At 41.0% G+C, this 17,719-nt stretch overlaps 1 protein-coding gene across 5 annotated transcripts in view; it reads left to right on the top strand.

Annotated features, from left to right (window-relative positions):
* RASGRF2 (Ras protein specific guanine nucleotide releasing factor 2) overlaps positions 1–14,994 on the top strand; it is a gene marked incomplete at its 5' end in the record, with an annotated part of 237,048 nt that extends 222,054 nt beyond the window's left edge. For all 5 annotated transcript variants that reach the window (XM_082458029.1, XM_082458028.1, XM_082458030.1 and 2 more), the window contains 5 exons: positions 39–236; positions 5,437–5,516; positions 6,941–7,058; positions 7,634–7,702; positions 10,552–14,994. In XM_082458029.1, coding sequence (XP_082314155.1) covers positions 39–236; positions 5,437–5,516; positions 6,941–7,058; positions 7,634–7,702; positions 10,552–10,644 — 558 coding nt within the window. In that variant the 3' untranslated portion in view covers positions 10,645–14,994. The remainder of the gene's footprint in view (positions 1–38; positions 237–5,436; positions 5,517–6,940; positions 7,059–7,633; positions 7,703–10,551) is intronic.
* Between the last annotated feature and the right edge of the window lie 2,725 nt (positions 14,995–17,719).

Raw genomic sequence — 17,719 nt, 5'->3', positions numbered from 1 at the left:
CTCTTAGCTGGCCTCTCTTGGCTTTTCCATTGTCTCAGATGAGTAACCTGGTGGCCTCCCAGATCATGAATTATGCGGATGTCAGCTCCCGAGCCAACGCAATTGAGAAGTGGGTGGCCGTGGCGGACATCTGCCGGTGCCTGCACAACTACAACGGCGTGCTGGAGATCACCTCAGCCTTAAACAGAAGTGCCATCTACCGGCTGAAGAAAACCTGGGCCAAGGTGTCCAAGCAGGTGAGCATCTGCGGGCGACACCTCCCGCTGCCGCGAGGAGACGACACTGGGAGATCAGAGCCAAGATAAATATTACTGATTAGGAAATAATTAGCTGAAAGGAGCAGCTCCGTTGCCAAAGAAAGGTGCCAACATGGGTAATTACTATGTTCTTACCACTTAATTGATTCCGCTCATATACGTTTCTAAATGGTTAATTTAGAAAAGAAAATACAAACCAAAATATTCATTATAACATATCTGGGGACAACTTCGGACAATGTGGTTGACGGTCAGGAGCTGTTCCCTGAATTATTTAGGGAGGGCGCATTGATTCCAAGTGGGCACAGTGATGTCCGTGGATCCATTCTTTCTCCCTCAAAGTAAAGGTACAAATGCCTTAGGGCCAAAGACCAGGGACAGAGGGCCTCCATGTTCACCTCTTCTTTGTCATTCAGGTAGTCAAGTTTGGGCATAATGACTTGAATGTGAAGAAATATAACTTTCTTAATTTTCTTTTAATTGAACTTAGCTTGTTCACGCTTATTTTTTCCTTCAGATAATTTCAAGATTCAAGTGACATCACCATTTTCCCCCTGCTCTTCCTCCTGTTCTTCCCCCTGAGTGTCAGTGGGTGTTAGGGAGGGCTTTTCCAGGCTTGTGGAAGGCTGTGTGCACCCACTGGCCTCCTGCTGTAGTCTTTGGCAGTTTAGTCATTGGGTACAAGCCGCTGTGAGTTGACTGTGCCTTGTGTTCAAATGGTCATCCTACCCTGCCAGGAACATGGCATGGTTATTGCACGCAGGGACCTTGGCTGACCTCACCTCCCCTTCATCTCTCACTGGCTCCGCTGATTCTCTGAGATGGGGTGCGTATTACCTCTACTACAGGCTGTGGTGCCCCTTGCTGATCCCTAGTGGGCAGGCTAATTCTTCATTACTAGATAACTCACTTGACCCTCTCAAAGGGTGTTGGGGGAATTTTCTAGGCTCCTCCATGTCCCATGGGCGCCAGAGGCTAGGAGTGTTTATGCCAGGCCCTCTCTGCATATCCTTCTTTCACAGACCACTGTGCCTGCCTTGTTGTGACCACCCAAAGTTGGTGAAGGGTGTCTTCAGGGTGCCCACCTCCAGGGTTTCAGGCAGGAAGAATAGCATATATTCTGCTGACATTTCCTCAAAGCTGTCTGGTTTCTATTGCCCCTTCTGAGGGTTTAAGTCCCTCTCAGAGACATTGCTTCTTACTCTATTCTATTTTCTTTGCTCTCTCCAAGCCTTTTAAATTCCTCCCTATGTAGCAAGAAACCAAGCCTAAGTCATATCTTTTATCCCCTCCCCCCATTCCTTAGTAAAAATGGAATGCTCTAAGAATCCCAAGTTTGGCCCCTAGAACTGGCAAACTCTTCTGTGAATAAAGCCTGGACCTTGCAAATTAAAGCCACAGCTTTTATAAAAACTGTTTTTAAAAAACTTTTAATGTTGAGATCATTGTAGGTCCATATGCAATTATAAGAAATAACAGAAATCCCTTCCACCCTATACCCAGTGTCCCCCAGTGGTAACATCTCACATAACTACAGGCAATATCACAACCACAAAATTAACCATTGGTACCATCCACCAATCTTACACAGACTTCATTACTTTTACATGTATTCATTTGTGTGTATACATGTGTGTGTGTGTGTGTGTGTTTAGTGTGCTTTTATTACAGGGATAGATGCATGTAATCACCACCAGAGTGAAGATACAGAACAGTTCTATCACTAGGATCCCTCCTGCCACCCTTTTATAGCGCCAGCCACCTTCCCCCCTCTCCCTCCCTAACTCCTGGCAACCACAGATCTGTTTTCCATCTCTGTAATTTTGTCATTTCAAGAATGTTGTATAAATGGAATCATGCAGTATATGACATTTTGAGATTGCCTTTTTTTAAACTCAGAATAATTCCTTTGAAATCCATTAAAGTTGTTACATGTATCAATTCTTAGTTCCTTTTTATTGCTGAACAGTACCTCCTGGTATAGATATATGACATTTCGTTTAACCATTCACCCCTTGAAGGACATCTGGGTTGTTTTCAGTTTCAGCTATTACAAATAAAGCTGCTATGAACATTCACAAATATGTTTTATGTGACTATAAGTTTTCATTTCTCTGGGATAAATGCCTAAGAGTGCGATTGCTGGGTCATATGGTAATTGTGTATTTAGTTTTATAAGAAACTGCCACTCTTTTCTAGAGAAGCTGTACCATTTTACATTCCTATCAGGAGTGTATGAGTAAACCAGTTTCTCCACATTCTTGTCAGCATTTGGTGTTATCACTATTTTTAATTTTAGTCATTTTGAAATCTCACCATTGTTTTAATTTGCACTTGCTAATGGCTAATAATGTTAAACATCTTTTCATGTGCTTGTTTGCATCTGTATATCCTCTTCAGCAAAATGCCTACTCATGTCTTCAGCTCATTTTTTAATTAGATTGTTTGGTTTTTTTACCTTTGAGATTTGAGAGTTCTTTCTATATTCCTCCACTTTATTCTTCTCTTTCAAAATTATTTTAGCTACCTTAGGTGCTGTGACTTCCATATAAATTTTCGGATAAAAACTATGTCTTAAAAGCTTTACTGAGATTTCCATTGGAATTCCATTAAACCAATCAATTTAGGGAGAATTGACATCTTTACTACACTGAGTCTTCCAGTCCATAAACACAGTATTTCTCACAATTTCTTTAGGTTTTCTTTGATTTCTTAAATCAGCATTTTGAAATCTTCAACATACAAGTCCCGTATATGTTTTGTTAGATTTATGCCTAAATATTTCGTTTTCTTTGGAGATATTTAAATGTTCCTGTGGTTTTAATTTTGATTTCCACACATTCATTGTTAGTACATACAAATGTAATCGATTTTTTTGTGTTGGTCTTGTATCCATAACCTTGCTGAACTCACTTATTAGTCCTAGGAGCTTTTTTGTAGATTCCTTGGAATTTTCTACATAGACAATTATGTCACTTGTAAATAGGAACAATCTTATTTCTTTCTTTCCAATTTATATGCCTTTTATTTCCTTTTCTTGCCTTATTGCTCTGGCTACACTTTCCAATGCTATGTTGAATAGGATAGTAAGAGAGGACATTCTTACCTTGTTCTTGATCCTGGGGGGAAAGCTTTCAGTTTTTCACCATTAAGGATGGTGTTAGCTGCAGGCTTTTTGTAAATGCTTTTCTTAAAATTGAGGAAGCTACTTTCTCTTCCCTAGTTTTTGAGAGATTTTTTTTTTTTTAACATCCTTATTGGAGTATAATTGCTTTACAATGGTGTGTTAGTTTCTGCTTTATAACAAAGTGAATCAGTTATACATATACATATGTTCCCATATCTCTTCCCTCTTGCGTCTCCCTCCCTCCCACCCTCCCTATCCCACCCCTCTAGGTGGTCACAAAGCACCGAGCTGATCTCCCTGTGCTATGTGACTGCTTCCCACTAGCTATCTATTTTACATTTAGTAGTGTATATATGTCCATGCCACTCTCTCACCCTGTCACATCTTACCCTTCCCCCTCCCCATATCCTCAAGTCCATTCTTTAGTAGGTCTGTGTCTTTATTCCCATCTTGCCACTAGGTTCTTCATGACCTTTTTTTTTTTTTTTCCTTAGATTCCATATATATGTGTTAGCATACTGTATTTGTTTTTCTCTTTCTGACTTACTTCACTCTGTATGACAGACTCTAATTCCATCCACCTCACTACAAATACCTCCATTTTGTTTCTTTTTATGGCTGAGTAATATTCCATTGTATATATGTGCCACATCTTCTTTATCCATTCATCCGATGATGGACACTTAGGTTGCTTCCATGTCCTGGCTATTGTAAATAGAGCTGCAATGAACATTTTGGTACATGACTCTTTTTGAATTACGGTTTTCTCAGGGTATATGCCCAGTAGTGGGATTGCTGGGTCGTATGGTAGTTCTATTTTTAGTTTTTTAAGGAACCTCCATACTGTTCTCCATAGTGGCTGTATCAATTTACATTCCCACCAACAGTGCAAGAGTGTTCCCTTTTCTCCACACCCTCTCCAGCATTTATTGTTTCTAGATTTTTTGATGATGGCCATTCTGACTGGTGTGAGATGATATCTCATTGTAGTTTTGATTTGCATTTCTCTAATGATTAATGATGTTGAGCATTCTTTCATGGTTGAGAGATTTTATGATGAACGGGTATTGGAATAGTATTTTTATTTTATTTATTTTTATTTTTTAATTTTTTTAACATCTTTATTGGAGTATAATTGCTTTACCATGTTGTGTTAGTTTCTGCTGTATAACAAAGTTAATCAGCTATACATAAACATATATCCCCATATCTCCTCTCCCCTAAGTCTCCTTTCCACCCTCCCTATCCCACCCTCTGGGTGGTCACAAAGCACCGAGCTGATCTCCCTGTGCTATGTGGCTGCTTCCCACTAGCTATCTGTTTTACATTTGGTAGTGTATATATGTCCATGCCACTCTCTCACTTCATCCCAGCTTACCCTTCCCCCTCCCCATGTCCTCAAGTCCATTCTCTACGTCTGCGTCTTTATGGAATAGTATTTTTAAAGTGGGCTTCAAACAGCTATATCAGAATCCAAAAGCTGGACACCGACCCCTTGGTCATGGCTGGGTTTTGCCTCCCTCTAAGGCGGTGGTGGCCTCAGCCATTAGGCACTGGATACAAAGAGCATATTATCCTGTCACACACATGTCACATTTCATCAGAGTCGGTATTGGTCAGTCCATAGCCAAGCAACAGAATATGTGCTTTGATGACTTGGAAATTAACAGTCGAAAAGATTCATCATGAAAACTCCCTGACACAAGACCTCTCCTTTAAGATTCCCTATTCAACGTGTGCTTTTCAGTTCTTTAAGTTCCTAAGTTTCTTGTGCATTACAGTTTTTCTTTTCTACACATTTTCTCTCTTTTTGGCTCAATGATTAGTATAGTCACTTTTCTTCTCCACGTGTTCTTCCTCCTTCTTTTAAACATTAAATTTAAATATAATGCCCCCCTCTATACTTTGAAAGTCATATCACATCACAGTAGTCTGGCAAAGGTATCAGTAACTGCCACTGTAGAAGAGAACTGAGCATCTTTTGGTAACTTACCACCTTACCAAACCATAGGAATATTTTCATGACGTACTAAGTTATTTGTTTCTTTCTAGACAAAAGCTCTAATGGACAAGCTTCAGAAGACTATTTCATCTGAAGGAAGATTTAAAAATCTCAGAGAAACCCTTAAAAAGTATGTCTATCTTAATTATGTTTATATAATTTTTATAGTGTACAAATAGTCACTTACCTCCTACTTTGGTTTGAAAAGAAAAACAAATGGGAACAACTTCCATCATATAGGTGTTTTTCTGATTTCCCTTTTCATTTGGAATACTGTGGATACAGTAAGTAAATAGCTTATAGATATACTCATGGTATGTAGAGCTTTCCAAATAAGAAGAAAATATCACCATAGTAAATCAAACCACATAAAGAGTAAATCAAACTCTTTTACTATAAAGAATTTCTTGACTTGGTATTTCTTAATCTAAACACAGTGATTTCCTGTGATTTTTTTATTTAAATATTCCAGTACCTATTGATTATTGTTATGTATTTTTGACCTTTTATTGCTGGATCATTCTCTCTTTCTACAGACACGCACACACACACACACACACACACACACACACACACACACACACACACGCACGCGCGCACAGAGATAGAGAGAGAGAGAGAGAGAGAGAGAGAGAGAGAATAAAATGTATTCTCCTGCAACTTGTTTTCTTATCATCTACTGCACATACTTGCCTTACTCTGGAAAATATTGTCCTGTGATGCCATGAGAGAAAGAAAGACTCATAGTAACAACAATGACAACAATAGTACAAGAACTATTCACTGAATACTTGCTAAATGACAGACTCTATGTGAAGTGCTTGATGTGTCTAATTTAAGCCTCACAGCAAACTAAAGAGATAAGTTTTATTGTCTCCATTTTACAGACAGGAAACTGCGGTTCAGAGAGTTTGCCCTGCATCACTTAGTAAGTGGTCAAGCAGGAACTCAAACCCAGTTCACTCTGGATCAAAAGGCCATATTCTCAGCCTCTAGACTCCTTGAGAAAAACAAGTTCATCCCCCTTCCAAACAGCAAAGGTCTCACTTTAGCATGTAGTTGTGATATTAATTAAGTCTATACCTTCTAAAACATTTAAATACTAACTAAAACAGAAAACAAGTTTTACAAGCTCTAATTACATTGATTTTTTTTTCCACCCACTTCTTTAAGGTTGAATGTTTGCGCTTTAATGAGGTGAGGGCATGGGGTTTTCCTACATGCTTTTACCCCTCAGAGAAGTGTGGCCAATGCAGATAAATACTGCAAGCAAGTCTCGCTAGCAAACGTTTGTATTTGTCTGTAAGACATCCTGTTGTTTGAAATACCATTGTCTCAAACACATAGTAAAGCATGGGCGGTAATTTTGTATCATATTCTATTGTGAGGCATATTTAAAACTCTGCATATCGTAAGTGTGCTTCTGAAAATGGAATTAAAAGACTTTATTCTTCAGGGTGGGAGCAGCACATTTGCTTCCTATTTATTTTAAACGGGGAGGTAAGTGGACACTGGTGGGAATGAGCATGACAAGAGTACCTCTTGGTCTTGCAGTTGTAACCCCCCTGCTGTTCCTTATCTGGGGATGTACCTGACAGACCTGGCATTTATTGAAGAAGGAACACCAAACTTTACTGAGGAAGGCCTCGTCAATTTCTCCAAGATGAGAATGGTAGGTGAGACTTTCATACAATCAGGCTGTCTCAGTGACATCAGTGGCTTATAGAGAAGAGGCGACGTCATGGAAGTTCACTGCTTTTTACGCTCGAGGTGGAAGAGGTGGTGGACACTGGTGGTGGACACCTGATGTTGGCTGATTCAGGAGATTTTTGCAGGCCCATTTCAGCTTGCAGTCTGGACAAAGAGGGTAGGGAATAAAGCTCCAGGGATGACTTTCTAGGACTGACCAGTGATAGATGCTGAGGCTTCTTGCTGGACAGCTGGGTTCTAAGCACCAAGTTAGAAGCAAGGAGCCCATGGACACTAGCACCCAGGTCTTGCCACTCCTGAACCTGAGGCCACCCCGTGACAGCTGTTTCCCTGATGGTGAATTCAGTATTTCCTTGCTGTTAACATTTTGTGTGGCTCATTAAAGGGCAAGAAAGCCCTGGGGCCTGGAGCATGATAGGACAGGGCTCCAGATACCTCACTGGAGGAAGGGACTGACTACTCTGGGATGGGCTCCCAGAAGAATGTGCTGCAGCACAGGGCAGTACTTAGGCTTTGCTTTTGTTGTTTCTCTGTCAGATATCACACATCATCAGAGAGATACGCCAGTTCCAGCAGACTTCCTATCGAATAGACCATCAGCCAAAGGTAATATTGTGTGGTTGTAAGAGAATTTAATGAAGAAAAAAGTGGAAATTAATTAATTGGAAACAGCAGTAGAGTAATCAATAATACCAAAAGCTGACTCAAAGAAAAGACCAATAAAACAGACAAACCTTTGGTAACTCTGAGTAAGCAAAACAAGAAAAAAAGCAAAAAGAGTATCAATTCATCATCAAATTCTATCTATTTTACATCCTGTATTTCTTGTGAAGCTGGAACCACCCCCACCACCACCACCCCTGGTCCAAACTACCAATATCTGTTACCTGGTCTACAGAATGCAAATCCATTCTACAAATTTACAGCCAGATAGAACTCTCTGAAACACACAGTGGAAGTTGTTTGCTTTATTGGCTTCCCTTTGCTCTTAGGATAAGGAAAGAAAAAAATCTTGATATGTCCAAAAAGTCTTGCATTGTGTGGTCCCTACTCATCTTTCAAGATTCATCTCACGTCTTATACCCCCTTCCTTTCTCCATCCCAAACACAACTGGTCTTTATTACCTCTTTCTTTCTTCTTTCTTTACTTTTGTTCCTTCCTTCCTCCCTCCCTCCATCCCTCCCTCCCTTCCTTCCTTCTTTTCTTTTCATTTTTTAATAGACGTTATTTTTTAGAATCATTTTAGCTTTACAGAAAAATTGAGAAGGTAAGACAGAAGATTCACATATAACTCACAGCCAATTATCCCTATTAGTTCATGGAACCTGACATACTTATTATGAAACTCATAAGGAAGCTTTAATAGGCCAAAAAAAAATAAGGACTTTTTGAAAAATAAGAAGAGTAAGGGAGAGCTTTCCCTACCAGATACAGACACTGAAACTGTAGTGAATAAAACAGGACTATATTGGCACAGGAATACAAACTCAATGGAGCAGGATAAAGTCCAGATGCAGATTTTGTCTATATGAAAATCTAATATGGGATAAAAGAGACGTTTAAAGAAAGCACCAGAAAGAAACTGACCATTGTGTAAATGGAATAGGAATTTTGGCTATCTTATACCATTCACAAAAATAAATTCCAGATGAATTCACTACTTAAATATAAAAAGAAATATTAAATTATTTAAATAAAATATAGGATAAAATTTCATGACCTTTGGGTTTGAAAGACCCTAAACACAGAATGCAAAATCTGTAAAAGACAAGCTTGATAAAGTTTGCTGAATCAAAATCTAAAACTTCTATATGACAAAGGGCAATTGTTTAAAAAGTCAAAATACAAGCAGTAGACTAGGAGACAATATTTGTAACATGTAAAACAAAGAGACAGAGTAAAAGTGTTCCTATAAATCTATAAGAAAAGCATAAATAGCTCAATAGGAAAATTGACAAAGCTATAAGCAGGTAACTCACAGAAGAAGAAACAAATAAATATTTGGAAAATGTTCAACTTCATTAATAAGAAAAAATGCAAATTATGAAGCATCATTATCAGCTATCAGAAAGACAAATTTTTAAAATATTGATAACAGCAAATATTAGTTAGGGTATGGGATAACAGGTGCTTTTATGTACTATAGGTACAACAATTTTGGAGGTCATTTTATGTTATCTTTTAAAATTAAAAATTGATATACCAAGTAACCGGAATTCTTATACACTGCTGGTGAGAGTAACACGGTACAACCTCTTTGGAAAACTGTGTCATTTGGAGGTTTCTTGAAATGTTAAATATGCATCTACCTTATGACCCAGGTATTTATCCAAGAGGGAAGTGAAAACATGCCCATTAAAAGTCTTGTATAAAATGTTTATAGCATTTCTTAATAATAGCCAAAAATTGGAAACAGCCCAGGTGTCCATAAATAGACGAATGGATAAAAAAATTGTGGTACATCTATACAATGGACCCACTACTCAGCAGTGGAAGAGGACAAACCACTGAAACACACCACAATATAGATGAATCTCAAAACATTATGCTGAGTGAAAGAAGCCAGACACAAAAGAGTGCATACTGTGTGATTCCATTTACGTGAAGTTCTAATGCAGACAGAACATGTGGTGATAGAAATCTGAGCAGCGATTGCTTCTGGCAGCAGGTTAATTGGGAAGCTGCATGAGGGAACTTTCTGGGGTGATGGAGTTATTCTCTAGCATGCTATATATGTAAGTTACATGGGTGTTTACATTTGTCAAAACTAATCAAGCTATTAATTTTACTTATGTCTGTTATATCTCAGTAAAAATAAAGAAATATTTTCATGGAGCTACCCCATGTTCCAACATGTTCATTTTCATATCCTTTCCTTTCATTTCATTTCCAGTGTCTAGAGGACCATTCACATGTGAGCACTAGGAAACATGCTAACAAGGACTTTACTGTAACTTTGTGTCATAGTGAAACATTGACAGCAACCAAACACCCATCGATATGAGATCATTAAATAAACTCTGATATGTCACACTGTTAATGCTGCACAGCAGTTAGAGCTCTTTGTACTGACATGGGGAGCTCTCCACGACTTCTAGTTTGACAAAAGCAGAATAAAATGTATCATTTTGATACCATTTATAAGGGGAAAAAATGATTTCTGTAAGTGCATGGTAATGTCTAGAAAGACACAGAAAGACGTCTGGGAGAATACAAGTCAACTGATAACAGTGGCAATTCTTGAGGGCAGTGCCTGGGGGTGGGAGCTGACAGAGGACTAGAGATGTGTGATTTTTTTCTTTTTTACAGTAAGAATATATTCATAATTTTTTTAGTTACCTAAAGTATTTCAATGCTTAGGAGAAAACGTTGAATTGTGTCGGGTTCCATCCAGAAAATGTACGTACTGGTGTTGTGAAAAAACTCAAAGTGGGGATTCCCCTTTTTTCTCCAGGTCACTCAGTACTTGCTTGACAAAGCCCTCATCATAGATGAAGATACACTGTATGAGCTGTCTCTAAAAATTGAACCTCGGCTCCCTGCTTGACGATCCAGCCTTGCCCCGAGTCCGTGGAATTTTCGTGGAAAGCAGAAGGGACAGAACTGTGCATGCCACGCCTCCCACAGTGCAGGGAGGACGGGGGTGATGGAGACGACGAAGCCAGTCTCCTTTGTCCCCCGAAGATGATGGAACCAAACAGGGATTCTGTCTCCAGCCAGGGAAGCCCAGTTGGTTGGAGTCGAAGACAGATGCTTCAGACTTGGGTGGGAAGGTGAAGAGATTGATATTTGGTAAAGCTGAGGGCACATTTGCATGAGGGAATATAAGATGGGAGGTGCTGGTAGCCATTTTAATGAAGCAGGTTAAGAAGGGGAATTTGAAACTCTGCTGCATGTTCTCTTAGAACTCGGGGACGAGGGTCCATGGAAAAGACTTGTGATGTTTCTTTCGCTGGTACTTTACTGGGCCGGTGCACCTCCCAGTCTTCTCCTAGGGTTTAACTGCTTCTGTTACATTTCCTTTGTTACAGGCTTCCAGAAGAGCCGAGGCTGCCTGTGTAGGGATGGGCCGACACATAAGCAATTTCAGTCCTCAGCATGTGCATGGTTCTCAGTGCATCATAAATATTTATATTGGAGGAATGGCATGTTCTGAAACTGCTCTTTCAGTCTTTAGGCAACAGGACAGGAAAGACAGGTTGAAAGTCAGGTGGATTTGTACGTAACATTTCCATAATTAAAAACTCAGTAGCTGTGCCCCTGAGGAGCCCAGCCAGTGGCTCTCTCGAGGTGGGGGACTGGGGGGCTTCTTCCTGAGGCTGTGGAGACCGGGAAGTCAATGCCCTTGGAGAGACAGGTGCAGGCTTTGCAAAACGATGCCCACGCACCTCACCGACAAAACTGTGGAATACGACAAAAGACCACAAAGTGCTACGGGGAAGAGTGGGTTTCAATGCTAAGTGAAAAGATACACTTACAAATCATCTCTGCACCTTGCTGTGCTTGTTTTCTTCCCCCCCCCCGCCGCCCCCAACCATTGGTAATGTGGGAATCTATTCTGATTTACACAAACCATTTTTAGCCTCACTATGAACGTTGATTGTGTTTTTTTTTTTAAAGCTGTTTAGTGGGATTTTCTTTTTAAAACCCACCTTTCCGTGTGCTGTTGGTAGACGGTTCTTCCCCAGTCTTTAAATTTTGAGACATTTCTGAGTGAAAATATTGTTAAGTATATGGGAAATGGACCCAACCACTCAACAGCTCTTGTGTCAGAAAACCAAATGCAGGGGTTAGTCCTCCTACCCTAGGCTGGGAAAGCAACCTTGCTTCTCCCAGGATTGTTGGTTTTGAAGAAATAGGGCTATCTCATGTTTACCTCCCTCTTCTCTTCTCAGGGAGACCTCTGCTTTCAAAGAAGAGAAAAGATATAGAGTTATTGTTACCTGAGCCTATTGCATCTGGCAGGCATGAAGCATATTGATGCAGACAATGAAAAAAAATTGACCTGGCTGCTTTCTCTCTTTCTTTGCACTTTAATTATGTTGTTAGAGCTGACAGCTGACTAATAAATTCAACTTGCTGGCTCATAAGACCCAGGGAACTGATAATGTCCCACAGAGGTGGAGAATGTACATTTTTCCTGCATGGTAAGGGCCATGTCTGTACATAACTATGTAGTGAAATATCAAGTCAGTAAAAGAAAATACTTATAATGTTTGAAGACCATTCCAAAAATATTTTCAATAGCTCATATTAGCCAACAGGATAGCACTAAACCCAAGGAGGGTGACTTATGGATGCTTTATTTTTATTTTTTTAAAAAAAGTTGCTCGTTTTTTCTCTTTAATTTCAAATAAGAGGCTGATGCATCTGGATGCATGATAAGAAGCATGGGTTGTTTGGATCCTAACGATGCATAACTTACAATTTGTTTCTCAATGTTCAGAAACAGAGTTTGAACTAATATATGTCAGTTGCACCAAGCACCTCAAAGTCTTGCAAAAGAATAAGAAAGTAAAGGTTAACTTTCTTGGTGCAAAAACATAGTTTTGAAGGTGAACTAAAACCAGGACAAATCAGTGAAAGGACCACACACATAGTAGTCTCAGGCAGAGCAACACGCAGAAAGGTTGATGCATCGGACTCTGCCCTTAGAGTCCCCAGAGTCTTCCAGAAGGGAGGGTGTGGTTCTGTGGGCACTGTCCCTGGAAGTTTGGACCCTTAATTCTCTGACCCAAATGTTCCAGAGGCAATGCAGCCATTCTTATTAGAGAAAAATAGGAACTAGAGGAATTTCCAAATACGTCTCCCCTTTTGGCATACAGGTTTTCCTCAACTAGTGACAAAGCTTTCAGGCCTATTTCCTGCAGGATGTTGGAAGCGCCCCCCAGTGGTCAACTTTGGGCACTTTCAGTAGTCTATGCTGACCTTTGCATTCTATTGAGAGTCACACAGCCCTCCTTCTGCTTCGTAGAGTCTGAAGCCTTGCTGGAGCTGCAAGAGAGAGAACTCCACCTCCAAGGGAGTTGCTTTTGATGACCTGCACTATTTTGGGGCCAGCTGGGAGAGGAAAGTGCATTTTTCAATTTGGTCACATTTAAAATCCCCAAGAGCAATTTGTGGTTTCTTTTTGATTGTTTAAAGCACCCATCCTCTTCTGCCTTGCAAGCTTTGTGTGACTGTTGGAGCGTGCACCCCTGGCTGTGTCTGCTTATATTCTATTATATGAGACCCATTTCTGTGAGTAGATGGGAGGTCAGGCCCTAACAGCCAAGTAGGGAACACTTATATTCTTGCAAAATGAACCCAGAAAATCATAAGTAAAATCCAGTTTCTTGCTTTCAGATGAATACCCACATTTTGTACTGTCAATGAAATTATCTTGGGGATTTTAGGGGATGCCTTTGGTTATTAACTAAGACATCCAGTTTTGCTACAGGGACAAATCTCTTACATAAGCCAATATATTATACAGATTCAGGCATGAAGTAGGATGTTGCCACTTTTCCTTAGTGTTTCTCTGAAGGAATTTAAGGAGGGAATTTTAGACAACTGTTGCAATATTTTCAACTGGCTTTCACACCAAGTCCCCATTACTGTTTGCTAAATTTCAGTACAGATACTGAATACCTTTGCAGAGAAAACTCCGTTATGTTCCAATTGGAGTGTGGGTGATGATGGACCCGCCCCTCTTTTTTTTTTTCTCACAGTGCTATAACAGACAAGACCGTGGGTCAGCGATGATTGGGCCACTTTTAAATTCTTAACTAAAAAGAGTAATGCAATAGAGGGGTTGTTCCTAATAAAATTAACTTTTATTTTAAAATAAAGGATTTTATTTAGCTTTTCTTTTCAAAGTTTTATTTTATTCCCCCTGGATGGGAAAAAAAGAAAAAAAAAAACCTTTCCCTTCACTTTATAAGATTTTTAAAAAACCAGCCTGTGAAGTTTATCATTTTTACTGCTGTTGAAATGGTATAAAAGATAACATATTATTTATGGCTAAAGGATAGAGCTAGGCTAATGTCCACAGCCAGAAGGAGTAAGTGAATAGGTTTCATTTTCATTTCAGAAAGACAACAGATTGTAGCTTTAAATAATGACTTGATTACAGACACCACTGTGTGAATCCTGGTAATAAGACTTGAGTCAATGAAATCTAATCAGAGTGTCATTTCTCCATGTCTGTCAGTGATTTAAAATTAAGGCAGGGCAGAGCTAAAGTAGAAAACAACCATTTTGTTGTAGGTATAAACACATGAATGATTCAGAAAATTATTCATCTTGGCTACCACACCACATGACGTTAATATTAGGGTTGATTTGATTGTACTTGATCTCACTTGCTCAAGAAAAATAAGAGTTCATCAATAAATGATGTTGAACCACTGTCTTTGACACCACCGTTGATTTTTCCATGGAAAGGCAGTTGTGAAAGAGCACTGGACTGGGCATCCTAGCCCTGAGTCCTAGGCTCAGATCTACATCTAAAGCCTTAGGCCAGTGCTGAAACCTCTCGGATCCTCAGTTTCTTCATCTGTGAAATGGAGTTAATAGTGATTCCTGTGCTGCCTACCTCACAGGGCTGTCATGAGGACAAAATGGATTAGACTGTAAACTGTAAAGCGCTGTCCAAATGTGAGGTAACTTGATTACCATCCTCATCTCTCTTTTGCAGAGGATTTAAGTGTATTTCTTTGTGATTTGTATGTGTGTGTGATGGACAAACCCACGTGTTACTTTGAGAAGTATATCGTTTGTGTCCAGTTGCTTTGCAAATCTACGGACATTTGTGACTCCGCCAGAGGGGTTTGTGCTGTGGCCTAACACTTGCCGGGTGAGGTGTGGGTTATGCCTGTATGCAAATTAAACTTTGCCTTTCTCGAATTCTCCAAAATCTCCTTAGTCTCTTCATTTGATTCTTTTAGCATTTTTCTATCTTGTCTCTTTCATCACAATGGGCTCCTTCAGATATACTTTTGTTATACTTCTGAAGTTCGGTGGGGGAAAAGGTTTAGAGGAAGCCATGCTGCAGGTACTACAATATTAGAGAATTTGGAGGACCTCAAAAAAATATTAAGGGTCATCTAGTTCCACTGTCTCTCCAGGGCTTACGTCTTTCCTGTGCCATCATCAGCCCAGGTTTGACCACCTCCAGGCACAGAACTCATTACTGTCCAAACAGCTCTGTTCACCTAATGGCAGCTCACAAACAGGCTGTGGAGAGAAAAAGTGCTGAGGTGGAGGCCTAGCCCAGCTGTCACTGGCTCCAACCCTGGATGAGCCCCCGAGCCATCTAGAATTACTGCAATAGTTACGTGGAATAATACATATGAAAATACTTAAACTTTTGTCAAGTAGATGAAGTTGTCCTAACATTTAGAGCTGAAGGAAACATGACACAGCTGTTGAGCACGAGAGAACTGAGGAAAGGAAGAATGTAGGTCTCTCCTGTCCCATTGGTTTCCTTTTCCCTTTCTGAAATGAGCAATCAGCCTGGTGGGGATTCAGGAACCCAGGTTCCTTTCCTCTTGTTACTTGGTCATTCCTTATGGCATCGCCCTTGCCTACTGGTCAAATCTGGGTCCTGCTAAATCCAGGCTCCAGCTGGATTCAGGAACAGAAAAGAGAATAAAGCCCACGACAGGAGATCTCCTTTAGAGCAAGTGAAAGGGCAGTTACACACTTCACTTCTGTTCCTGTCCCTATGGCAAGAGCCAGCCACATGGCCACCCTGGCCACTAGGTGTGGAAAGAGCCTCCACCCTTTGAAGGGAGTTGGCAATGATAAGAAAGGAGTACATGTCATATGACAGAGATCACATCTGAAGGGTTTTCAGAAATCTGGAATTTCTATTGAGTCACCTGTGGAGGCTGCCATCCCATCACACCACATTTATCGTAAGTGTGAGGATGACTAGGCCCCCAAAAGAAGATACCACACCCCTTTTCTCAATAAGATCCCAACTTCTCTTCTGACCTTACTTACTAACTTACGTAAAATTACACTGTAAAAGATGAGGGGTTGAGGTAAGGTGTGGGAGGTGGAGGGAGGCCAAATGTCCATTAGTAAGGAATTGGGGAAAAAGAAAGAGTGGTTTCTCACTGTAACTGCCATCCTTTAAATTCTACATCTCCATGCTCTTCAAAAGCCTCACCGTTCTCTGGATCTGGGATCTGGGCTATTTCAGGCTCACTGGATTTATTTCACCTGATGCCTGAACTGCCATGAAACAGCGAAAGAGCGACACAGCAGCTGGTGAGCCCCACAGACCTCTAGCTTGCTGCCTGTTCTGCCAGGGGAGCCGGAGGGACCACGGTCCGTTAGGACAGAATGTGCGCACTGGGAACTCAACTCTTTAGAGAATCATGTGCACACTGGGAACTCAGCTCTTTAGAGGAACAGTTTGGTTGGTCCCAATCTGCAACTGTTTAATGAAAGAACATAGGAGAGCCTAGAAAATATCTGAGTATATCATATGCAGAAAGGGTAAGTATCACTTTGTAAAAATTTCAATTCATTGTAAGCTAGGTTATGATGATAGCATATATATTAACTGAGGTAAGACCAATACACAGTAAAGTGCTAGAATCTTAAGTGTACAGCTTGAGGAATTTTTACATGTGTGTACCCCCATACAACCACCCCCAAATCAGGAAACTTTCCAACCCCAGAAGGCCCTCTCATGCACTCTCCCACTCAGTACCCCCATGCAAAGGTAAAATATTTGTTTTTTGCTTTGGTTCATATTTAAAAGAGGTGGAGACTCTGAAAGAGAACCTCTCTAGGTGGGAGGTTATTCCTGGGCTCCACGCTCTGCTCCATCATCCCCTCTGTACATGGATTGGGTCCTGAGAAGGAAGGGAAAGGAATCAGCTGGTGATGTGCACGTGGCCATAGAAGCTGGGTACGTGACCATCACCAGAGGCCTGGGCAGCTCCCTCTGAAATACAGGGCTGCAGTCCAAAGTCCTGGGGGGTCATTGCTATTTACAGTCAACCTTTCTGGTTTGTGGTGTATGTTGCAAGGAGGGCTATTTTTAAGCAGGGCGATGGCCTGCAGGACCTTCTGGGTAGTAAATTAAGCTGGTGCGGATATAAAGTGAGATTGTCTAGCAATCTACTTCAGATGGCCTGATCTAGAAGAGAAAGGTGATTGTCCCTGAATCCAGGCCCCAGACAACGAGCTGGAAGGAGATGTCCTGGTCCCTGGTTCAGAGCATGATTAAAAACTGGAGAGAGGGAGCTTTAGACGTCTTCCTTAGCTTGGAGGGGAGAGGGGAGAGGGAAAAGGGGAGGGCCCCGGGAAGAAGGGACCATCCTCCACAGCTAACCGGGGCCCCAGGGATGGGCTCTTGAAGGAAGATAGGAACAAATTCCCTAACAGGTGCAGCAGTTTCCCGACGGTCCTTCCACTCCGAGGCCGAGGCCGGCAGGCCTGGGCAGCCAGTCAGCCGGGCTGCGGGCCCAGGAACCCCTCGCAGAGTTCTGGGAGAGGCAGCCTCCAGGACCGGATTTAGGGGAGGGAAACGTTTCAGAGAAAGGGCAGGTGTTAGAAAACGGCGGAAGAGTCGAGGTCCTGCCTTCAAGGGCAAGGCTCGGGGACCAAGTGCGTCCCGAGGC

This window comes from Balaenoptera physalus (assembly GCF_965194825.1).
Source record: "Balaenoptera physalus genome assembly, chromosome: 3".
Lineage (NCBI taxonomy): Eukaryota > Metazoa > Chordata > Mammalia > Artiodactyla > Balaenopteridae > Balaenoptera > Balaenoptera physalus.
This window is presented reverse-complemented; position numbering and strand designations above follow the sequence as displayed.